The 10,960-nt window shown below is 41.4% G+C and overlaps 1 protein-coding gene across 1 annotated transcript; it reads left to right on the top strand.

Moving 5' to 3' along the window:
* The first annotated feature begins 849 nt into the window (after nt 1–849).
* Nucleotides 850–10,657, top strand: impdh2 (IMP (inosine 5'-monophosphate) dehydrogenase 2). The gene is made up of 14 exons (XM_008413216.2): nt 850–1,294; nt 2,415–2,463; nt 2,702–2,803; nt 2,893–2,967; nt 3,328–3,534; nt 4,935–5,022; nt 5,117–5,316; nt 5,968–6,058; nt 6,334–6,429; nt 7,936–8,079; nt 8,394–8,538; nt 9,744–9,887; nt 10,037–10,120; nt 10,308–10,657. Exons 1-14 carry the CDS (start codon nt 1,197–1,199, stop codon nt 10,327–10,329), a joined length of 1,545 nt encoding a protein of 514 aa, XP_008411438.1. The 5' UTR covers nt 850–1,196; the 3' UTR covers nt 10,330–10,657.
* The last annotated feature ends 303 nt before the right edge of the window (nt 10,658–10,960 follow it).

The following is a 10,960-nucleotide window of genomic DNA, read 5'->3' as shown; positions in this document are numbered from 1 at the left end:
TTTTACTTGTAGTAAAAACCGGGATCAGTCTTCCGCAGTGTTTTCTAGTTGAATGCTACTGTGTGCCAAGAAGTATTTAAAGCGTTGCCACTGTTTGGCCGTATGTGTGTGACTCAGACTCACAGATGAGTGTGTGAATGATTACTCCCTCAAGTGGTTACGTCACAAAACACCTCTGTTCTATACCAGCTCCATGTCCACCCAGGGCCAAATCTGATAGCCCTTGGTGGAGCCCTTGGCCCATTTTGTTGGTGGTGAGAAATGTTTTGTGCATCATAAGAAAAAAAAACTACTGGTTTGGTAAATAAATTAAACTCAGACAAAGGCTAGTTTTTACTTCTGCTTTTCTCTTTGTTTAGAATGTTTTATTCCATGAAAAGTTAACCTGCTATCAGATTGACCTTTTTGTTCACTGCCCCATGTATTAAAATGAACCAATGCACAGTGGTGCAGTTGCCTTACAGTCCAAAAACGTGCTTGGTTATCTACTGCCCTGTCTTTAACTCCGTTGAACCCATTTGAACCTATACAAAATTGTTCATTGACATGGTAAGACGAACTAAACTTACTGTGTTCAGCCCTCTGTTGCGGTACAGTCATGTTCTCTGAGAACAGCTAAAACACCATGTAAACCTGTTTTCAACCTGAAGCAACAGAGCCCCCTAGAGTCATTAAGCGGGACGTAGTCCCTCAAGGTGTGGTGCAAAAGGTTAATTCCGAAATAATAAAAATTTTAAAAAACCCCAAAATTTTAACATTTATGTCCAAAAGTCATAAATGGTTGTAATGATAAAAATATTTTTGGTGATTCTTAAGAAAAAAAAAAAAAAAACCGAGGAGCGAATTACCCGGATGTGAATGTCAGTGTCGGAAACTGTCAGAAGCAGGTTGCACGTGTGGACTGAACATGAGCAGCAGGCCAGTGGAGGCGGAGAGGCCTGATGAAGGACAAAATCATTCTACACACTCCGCGTTTTTGCTTGGTTTAAACAGTTAAGCACACCCAGACAGGAGGACATTTAACAGCTGCTGGAGGAAGGTGCGGCCGTTAGCTTAACGGACGGAGCTCAACTCACGGCAAGAGGGAGGAAGGTTCTGGCTCCGTGTCGTTGTCGAGCCGGTGTGTCCCTCCGGTTTCAAATTCTGCGCCCCCTCAATACCTGGAGTTTCTTAGTTTGGTTCTGGAGAGTTGGACTATGGCGGACTACCTGATCAGCGGGGAGACCAGTTACGTACCGGAGGACGGGCTGACGGGACAGCAGCTGTTCAACTGTGGAGATGGACTCACATACAAGTAAACACTAGATAAACACCAATAACTTGGGTTTAAATTTGACGTTGCTCGTATTTGAAACATGGGGATTTCTTAACAGAACGTCATAGTTGAATATTAAAACGGGATTACTTGGTTAAAAATGCTTTATGCCCCCTGTGTTACAGTAGTATTCGCTGTTGTTGGGTATTGTGTGAATGTCACCCCTTGTAAATTATTATTAGAAAGACCTTTAAAAGATGTCGGGGTGATCCTAACAACGTTTTGAAATGCGATTATTTTAGTGTTTTTACAACTAGAGCGAATATTTAATCTCATTATTGCTCTGTTACTGTAGCAGTTTGTTGTCGCTCAGACCACCCTGTGATGTAAAGATCCCCTGGGTGCAGAGCCATATGGCCCATGTGAAAAACCACCAGTGCTTGGCTTACCGGCCGACACTCACTCTGTTTTCAGCTTTATTTCTTGTTTAACTGGTCTTCTGAAAATATAATACACTGAGGTGCTCAAGTATGAAATTCATGTCATAGCTTGAACTTGCTCAATGAAGTTTGTTTTATTATGTTTGCCAGTCATAAAGATTAGCTTAGTCTTTGAATCGAAGGTTTCTTAATGGTCTGGAAATTGTAAAGCTCTGTGGAAGTGTGACTATATGCACTTATAATACTACTATCTCTAAACTTTATTCTCTATCCCATTATCTATCAATCTTGCCAGTCTGCTAACTATCCTTTCTTGTCATCCATTCTTCCAGCCGTCTGGTTTAGATTCATATTTGAAGCCTGATCATTGAAGGAAAAAACACACACACACACCAACAAAGGCATAAATTCAGAATAAACTAATGCAAGTCTGAAAATGTAGAGATTTTGATGTGAAAAATGTATTGGAGCTCTGTGAACTTGGAACAACACAAACAGATCAAACTAGTTTTAATTCTATTCAATTTGTATCTCCTATTTGTGTAAAGAGGCTGGCTATGTTTAAGCAGCCAGTGCTGGCTGTAAGTTTGGACGTTTTTAACTAACCTAGGTGTGTAAATGCTTAGTTTTTAAATCAGTTAACTCTACTTTATGAGGATGAGTTTATGAAGCTCCTAGGATGGATCAATGTGTAACCAGCTATTCTTTCTCTCCTTCAGTGACTTCCTGATTTTACCTGGCTACATCGATTTTACAGCTGAACAAGTGGTGAGTAAATATGGACAAACAGGCTGCAGCCTCTCCATTACGCTCCGACTGGAAATGATCGGATTGCACAAAGTTTGTATAATTTCAGATAAATTCTTGTTGGGTTTTCCCCAAGTGTGACATTAAAAGAATGAACGGGTGCGTGAGCCATGTTTCAGCGCTGTGAGACGTGAACTGAAGTGGCTAACACAGATTTGCAGGCCAAGCAGAAGTATTTTGACGTGCGTCTCTCGTTCAGGACTTGACATCAGCGCTCACCAAACAGATCACCATGAAGACGCCGTTCATCTCGTCCCCGATGGACACGGTAACGGAGGCCAACATGGCCATCGCCATGGCGGTGAGCGATCGCAGAGACGCAGGGCTTTCTTTAGGATGCAGCGATGCTCACTCACTCGCTCACTCACTCACGTGTTATTTTTGTCTCAGTTAACGGGGGGCATCGGCTTCATCCACCACAACTGTACTCCAGAATTCCAGGCGAATGAAGTTCGCAAAGTCAAGGTACTGAATGAAAGCGTCACTGTCTCTCTCTTCTTCTGCCGTTTTGGTTACACTTCTTCTTACGATGTAACGACTTCGTTTGATCTAAGATGTTTTCTTTGTTTTTATTCGTCCATCCCCATTTTCATCATCTCTCTGTCTTGATTTTGCATGTTTGTCCCACTTCCTGGGGAGGCAGTAATGTTGTCTGTTGATCCTTTTAGAGCACATTTTTTTTGTTTTCTCCGTGTTGCTCGTCTCCCAGCTGTAGAACGTAGTCAGTGATTGCTTTATGTTCCCTGTGTTGCTCTCTCCGCTGCCCCCCTCCGATCCTTCCACATCCCAATTCCCGGTTTTCCCACGCTTCCTCCCTCCCTCCAGCGGTACGAGCAGGGCTTCATCACAGACCCAGTGGTGATGAGCCCCCAAGAGCGAGTGCGAGACGTCTTCCAAGCCAAGGCGCGCCACGGCTTCTGTGGCATCCCCATTACAGACAATGGCAAGATGGGCGGCAAGCTGGTGGGGATCATCTCGTCCAGAGATATCGATTTCCTGAAAGAGGAGGACCACAACCTGCCACTAGGCGAGGTGAGGAATATTCATAAACTTAAAACATTTGTCAGGTTTCAACAAAGTTAAATGTTTTTTTTTTACCTTCTGTTGGGCTCAGTAGCTATTTTAGGCAGTTTTGAGTTTAATCATTTAACTGTGTATTGTTTGCTACAGCGCCCTGCTAAAGTATTTAGAGTGCTTTTGTCCCAATACAAAAACTTTATTTGAAATGGATGTGATTAGAACTAACTTGTTTATCTAACTTTAAAGAGTTGTCAAAAGTGAAACCAAGATTCCTAGCAGAGGTCTGACAAGACCGAGCCAAGGAACCAAGAATCTGATCTGGATTTGTAGTCTGAAGTTTTTGACCAAATAATAGAACTTGAGTTTTGCTTTCATTGAGGTGAAAGTTTTTTCCCATCCATAATTTAACTTCAGCTAAACAGTTTAGCAACAGCTGAAGAGAATCATTTGTACCATTTTGCATTTTAAGGGGCAAATAAATCTGGATGTAATCAGCAAAGCAAAGAAAGGAAATATATATATATATTTTTTAATCTTACCAAGAAGCTGTAAATACAAGATAAACAAAACGGGCCCTAAAATTGACCCTTGGGCAACACCATACTTTAAAGATCTGGCCCCAGAACAGGATTGGTCAAGATGAACAGAGAAGGTTCTGTTTTCTAAGTAAGAGTTAAACCATTCGAATACTGAGCCCCTCAGGCCAACACAGTGTTTTAATCTATGTCAGAGAATCTGATGATCTACAGTGTCAAATGCAGCGCTCAGATCTAGAAGTAATAAAACTGCAACGTTGCCTGAATCAACTGTTTAGAGGAGATCAGTATACACTCTGAGCAAGGCAGATTCAGTGCTATGAGCAACTTTAAACCCAGACTGAAACTTCTCAGTTATATTATCTTTTAAAAACATTTCAAGCTGAATAAAAACTAATTTTTCAAGAATTTTAGATAAAAAAGGCAATTTAGAAATGGGCCTGAAATTTGCTAGGTCACTGGAGTCTAGATTGGGTTTTTTAAGAAGGGATTTGATCACAGCATGTTTAAGAGTAGATGGGACACAACCTGACTGCAATGAGGTATTTATCACCTTAAGAATATAGCTGTCAATCAATCAAAATATTTGGCCAGATTTATAAATTGTTGCTTACAGAAATGTTCTAATTTGACAAGATTTGTGCTTCTTTGTGAAGATTTGGGAAAATCTTTCAGTCTCTATATGCGTGTAAAAGGTTGAGATGAGTTCTACAAAAAGCCATCTGAATATAAATGTAGGACACATTGTTTCTGATTTGTCTCTCTGATTTGCTTTATGTCCTTAATATCACAAAAAATACTTTGGGTTTGTGAAGTAAAAGATTATTATGAGGTGAATAAGTAATAATGAGTGTGCTGTTCTTACCAATATTTCAGGTGATGACTAAGGAGGAGGATTTAGTAGTTGCCCCAGCTGGAGTGACCTTGAAAGAAGCCAATGAAATCCTCCAGAGAAGCAAGAAAGGTGGAGGGGGAAAAAAAAACACATTTTGCACAACTTGCTTCTTTTAAATGTAGCCAAAGTGAAACTCGGTGTGTTCACCTGGTTCCTGCTGCAGGTAAACTTCCCATCGTGAATTCGGAGGGCTCTCTGGTGGCCATTATTGCGCGGACAGACTTGAAGAAGAACCGGGACTTCCCTCTGGCCTCCAAAGACTCCCGGAAGCAGCTGCTGTGTGGCGCCGCCATCGGAACCCACAATGACGACAAGTACAGACTGGACCTGCTGGTGCAGAGCGGCGTGGACGCGGTCGTACTGGTGAGCACTTCTGCCTCTACTGGTGGTCTGCAGGGGCGAGGAGGAAGACCGTGTCTAGAGGCTCCAGAGTCTTTGCTGGACCAGTCTGGGGAACTATGGAGTTTGATTTCAGCGTCCGACAGTCGTTGTGTTTGTCTGTCCTCCCTCCATTCCTTTCTGGTGTCCTTTCTTCATCGGGGCAAATCTCCACTTCTTGATTATTTCCCTATGTGTCCTACCTTTCTTCCTCATTTCCCATTTGTTACTTCCTTTTCTTCCTTGTGTCCAACTTCCCTGGATTCCTTTATTGTATTATACCTTTATTCCCTCTGTCCTTTCTTCCACGTTTTCTCCTTTGCTTTCATTTGTCCTCAACTTGCATCTTTCCTTGTGTCTTCTGTCCCTCTCTAGTTTTTCATACTTCAACTTATTCATTGCGTCAATCCTTGTGCCTCCTACCTCTTTTATGTCTTTCCTTTTCTTCTTCCTCCTTTGTCATCCGTTCCCTTCTTCCTCTTTTTTATCCTCCCTCCCTTGCTTCCTTCTTTGTGTCCCCCCGACTTTCCTCCTTACTTCGTCTTGTCCTACCATTCATCAATTACATCTGTACACAGAGATATCTGCAATAACGTCACAGTGATGATGATGATGATGATGTGCTTCTGTCCACAGGACTCGTCTCAGGGCAACTCCATCTACCAGATCAACATGATCAAATACATTAAAGAAAAGTACCCCAATTTACAAGTTATTGGAGGCAATGGTAACCACACAGATTAATTTCTTCTTCTGAAATGTAAACGTGTGCTTGACTATCTCTGCTTCCCAAGTGAAAGTTTGGAAATATTGTTCTGGAGGCCATTTATTCTCTAAAAGCAGATTATTGTGATAGAAGAAGCATACATCGTATTTTTGTCATTAGCTTTGACAGGGAACGTATCAAAAATATAAAATTTCAGTGAAAAATCTTAAATTCTCTGAGTTCTGAGGTTCTGGCTGAGTTCTAACTGATCCTCTGTCGCCCCCTGTCTGTGGCAGTGGTGACTGCAGCTCAGGCCAAGAACCTCATTGATGCAGGCGTGGATGCCCTGAGAGTGGGGATGGGCAGCGGCTCCATCTGCATCACACAGGAAGGTGAGGAACACAGAAACGTGGCCAAACTCATAAAACACACAACTCCGCTCTCATCTTTCTGTTTGATCTTGAAGTTTCAGTTCAGTTTGTTTAGGGGAAAAATGGTGTAAGAATCTGCAAGTTTGTAACAAGAACACTAATGCTACATCCCAGATGGATGTGAAATACCTTTTCTTTGTTGTTGTTTTTTTTTTTTACTTCTTTTAATTTTTCTGGGCTGTGGTTCTTGTTTGTAATACAGGTGATAGATGGACAAAAACAAGTTGCATCCATTTGGACATCAGTTTGGATTCTGAAAGTGCCTTATTTGCAGTGAATGTACAGTTAGTGCAAAGTAAGCACTCAAATTGTGGTAATTGATAGTATTATATGATAAAGGCAGTTAAAAACGTCAATCTTAATATTTTTGGATGTTTCTAAACATGAGCTGTAAAATACTTCTTCAAACCAGGTGTGACACAAAATAAACTGGTCAGCACAGGTTGAAGGCTCCTCTACAGTCACAGCTTTTATTAAAAATTTCAATCCCTGATTTAAGGCTTTCTGGTAACAGCTTTGCATCTGTGGATGTAGTTTTTGGGGTTTGTTTGCTCCTGCGTCCATTGATCCAGTAACCATCCAGGTGTGACTCGTGGTCTTCCTCCACCAACTTTTCTGACCTTTTGCTCTCTAGTGATGCAGCAGGATACCAAAAGTTGAAAGAAGGTTGAGGACAGCTCAAACTAAAGCTTCATCCTTTTATTCCTGAGTATTTTTGTTTTCTAAACAGGAAGATGAATGTAAATAAAGACTTTTTTACTAAAGTTTTGAGCAGCAGTTTGATCACTTTCATGAATGCATATAAGGAGAGCAAAGATGTTCCTCTTAACAATGATTTCCTGGACTTTTTCAATCAAATATTTTATGGTGAGTAAATGAAAGGAGGAGCCTTTTAGCATTTTTTTTGCCAATGCCTTTCATGCACACTGGAGGAAGTTCCAATGAGTGGAAACTGTGTCATCCTGACATTACGCACCATAAAATCAGGTTAGAACGTGAATAACTTTACTACTGAATGTCCTTGTTCCTGTTTCTTGACACTGATTGGTTGGTTTCAGAAACCTATCAGCCGGCTGTATTCAGCTAAATGCTGGCAGATGAGTAATACAGAGAGTTGTGGACACGGCTAGATATTTTTTGTGCTGAGGTGGCAGCTTTAATTTCCTCATTTTCACATGTAGCAAACACAAAAAAGCACATTATCAGCTTGTGTTTTCACTCGTGTATTCTTTTATCACTTCCTGCATTATAACACGGCATGCACTTTATTTTTTATTTTTAAATCAAATGAGCTTACATGAATTCTGTACGTTTTACTTTGATAGATCTGTAAAACCAGAAAAGAACAAATACCAGACTTTAAAAAGATGTGAAGAGCACAGCTGTAAAGCCCAGTCACCAGACTAGAGTTAAACATTTAGTCTTCCTTGGCCGTCCACGGTAACTCCTTTGTCTCTGTTTTCTCAGTGCTGGCGTGCGGCAGACCCCAGGCCACAGCCGTTTATAAAGTTTCCGAGTACGCCAGACGTTTCTGTGTGCCCGTCATCGCTGACGGTGGCATCCAGACTGTTGGGCACATCGCCAAAGCCCTGGCTCTGGGAGCATCAACAGGTGAGGATGACGATGGAAATACGCTTGGAAATAAGTTTTACACACGATGCGATATACGTCAATGTAAGTGTGCCTATGTGCCTGTAGCAATAGACGGAAATGTAAAAATCTGCAGTTCGAAGGTGTGCACCTTTTGTTTCGAGATTTTTTTTAGAAGTTGAATCCTTTTTATTTGGTTCATAGTTATAGTTTTCAGATGGTGAACAAGCCACTCAACACACCATTGTAGCTTGAGTGACCATGTTGCATATTCTAAATAGATTTGCCCCAGAAACTACTTCGTGTGAAACATTTTTATGTGTGTGTGCGCGCAGTGATGATGGGGTCTCTGCTGGCTGCCACCAGCGAAGCTCCTGGTGAATATTTCTTTTCTGACGGGATCCGGTTGAAGAAATACCGCGGCATGGGCTCCCTGGACGCCATGGACAAAAACCTCGGCTCCCAGAACAGATACTTCAGGTACGCAATCCACACGACGTCCTGCTGCCACAGTATTCTGCTTTTCTTTTTTTTTTTTACTCCCCCAGCTTTCGTCACATCTTCCTCATTTCATTCTCCGTGGTATCTAGACTGCGTCTTGTGGCACAGACTGATGAGCCTGCTAGAAAAGAGTGGCAGATATTTCAGGAAATGTCTGAAATGTCTTCATGCAGTGATTTTTTTCCCCACAGGAACTTCATAAAAACCAAAGTGCAGCAAGGAGGAGTTTTGCACTTGATCTTAATACAGTCATGACTACATGAAAGCGCATCCTCTTTCAATTAGGAGGCTTTACAGACGAGAAAAAAAAATCTGTTCTAGAGTATAAAAAGTTTTAGCATCTCAAATGTACAAAACCAAAACGGAAAAGATGTGCTTGAAAAGTTCAATCGGTGATGCCCATTAATCTGGGAGGGGTTGTAAGGGTATTCCCAACTATCATTCTGCAGTCCCACTGCAACAAATTTCTGACTGCCTTTTAGAAAAATAAGCTCACAGTCAAGAGAGGTAGTTGAGTAAAAACATTGGACTGCAGCCAGTTTTCTGACAATGTGAAGCAGTGCCATGCTCAGGGAATTAGTAAAAAGACTAAATAAATGTGGAATTAAAGACCAAAAAAGAGATTTTTGGATATGATGCATGTCAGAAGACTTTCTGTACCAGCTGTATGCATGGCAGTCAAGTGTTGATGATTTGGGCTTGTGTCGCATCCAAAGGACCTAAACCTCTTGCTGTCATTGAATCAACCATGAACACAAAACACACCATTTGTCCAACAGAACGGCTGAAAAAGAAAGGAGTCAAGGTGTCGCAAAGGCCTAGTTAAAGTCCAAACTTCAACCTGATTGTAAATACTGGTGTGGCAGCGTAAAGCTGAGTAGAAAGAAATGAAAGCAAAACTCCTATGGACACAACTTTGTGTCGCTGCTGTTAAATGCGGTTCATAATTTATTGGCTCAAACATGTTTTGTGTTGTAAACAGGATATGGTGACGTGGGCTACTGGAAGTCAGTTTTATTGTCATCATGTAAAGCCGTTTAAGTTAAGTAAGGTGTATCCTGACTGATCTGAAATCAGATTTAAGAAATGAATGAAGGTTACTGACATTTACCCAAGTTAAGCAGGTCTGACCCCCACCAGACTCACCTAACCAACTCTTCACTTTTCCATCTCTTCCTTCACAGCGAGAGCGACAACATTAAAGTTGCTCAAGGCGTTTCTGGAGCCGTGCAGGACAAAGGCTCCATCCACAAGTTTGTCCCCTACCTACTGGCCGGCACTCAGCACTCCTGTCAAGACATCGGCGCCAAAAGCCTCACCCAGCTCAGGTAAGGCTGCGCTGACACCATCAAAGTGTCGCTCATCTGTACCTCTTGTATCACCCAGTTCAGTGATAAGAGGTACAGATGAGCTTGGAAACGGTTTGTTGAGCCGTCAACATCTGGTGGCGTAACGGTTCGTTTTTTTGTCCTTCTAGAGCCCTGATGTACTCTGGAGAGCTGAAATTTGAAAAGAGAACATCATCAGCTCAGATAGAGGGCGGAGTCCACAGTCTGCACAGGTATATAAAACACACAAACTGGTACTTTCCACTCTGCTTTTACTCGGTTTCACATTCCATTGTCCTAATGATCTGCTAGTTTCATGTCTTCACCACAATCACACAAGCCTTCTGTTCGACTTCCTCTTGGTGCCTCAGTTTGGACGCTGAACGAGTCGTGTGATCTCTGCCTCTGACTTTCCCACAGTTACGAAAAACGTCTGTTTTGAGAGGAGCGGAGCGTTCAGCTGGAGTCCAGCGGATGACACTACAACCGCTTCCAAGACCTGCGTCGAATCCTGCAGCCGACTTCAGATTACACTAAATCACTGCTCTTCCAGAGATCCATTAGTCTTCCTTTCAGTGTCATCTATGCATTGTAGGGGTGTGTGTGTGTGTGTGTAATGGAGAATGTTGAGAAATTAGCTTTTATTAATATGTGCATGTATGAGTTGAATGAGGGAAGTTCACTCCTATTGTGATGAGATTATCTCCATGTTTGTCCATTTTAAAGCAAAAGAAACAAAACTAAACGATTAAAGGCCTCATTGTTTTTCACACTTGTCTGTTTTTGTTGTCTAGAAGATTAAAGTCAAAATTCAGAAAGTACTTTTATTCCTTAACTACTAGCAACTTATATGTAAGTCAGTCTGCATATAATTAAACAAGCTTAAGAAGAAGCAGTTTGCGTCTAAGAATATACCTAACCTACCTTTGCAGTATTTAACCCTTTCATGCATGAATTATGATCATTTGTCAGGATTTTTTTTATTAAGGCATAAGAAAAAGGAATTTTTTTTTTTTTTTTTTTTTGGTAATCAATTGTAATTTTCTCCAAATACAAAGTTATTTGAAAAATAC

This window comes from Poecilia reticulata, linkage group LG7 (assembly GCF_000633615.1).
Source record: "Poecilia reticulata strain Guanapo linkage group LG7, Guppy_female_1.0+MT, whole genome shotgun sequence".
Lineage (NCBI taxonomy): Eukaryota > Metazoa > Chordata > Actinopteri > Cyprinodontiformes > Poeciliidae > Poecilia > Poecilia reticulata.
This window is presented reverse-complemented; position numbering and strand designations above follow the sequence as displayed.

Excerpts from the sequence above, each read along its gene's own strand:
- impdh2 (XM_008413216.2), top strand. The coding sequence starts at position 1,197 with ATGGCGGACTACCTGATCAGCGGGGAGACCAGTTACGTACCGGAGGAC. Across the intron at positions 6,059-6,333 it reads ACAAGTTATTGGAGGCAATG|TGGTGACTGCAGCTCAGGCC; the intron begins GTAACCACACAG and ends TGTCTGTGGCAG. Across the intron at positions 6,430-7,935 it reads CATCTGCATCACACAGGAAG|TGCTGGCGTGCGGCAGACCC; the intron begins GTGAGGAACACA and ends CTGTTTTCTCAG.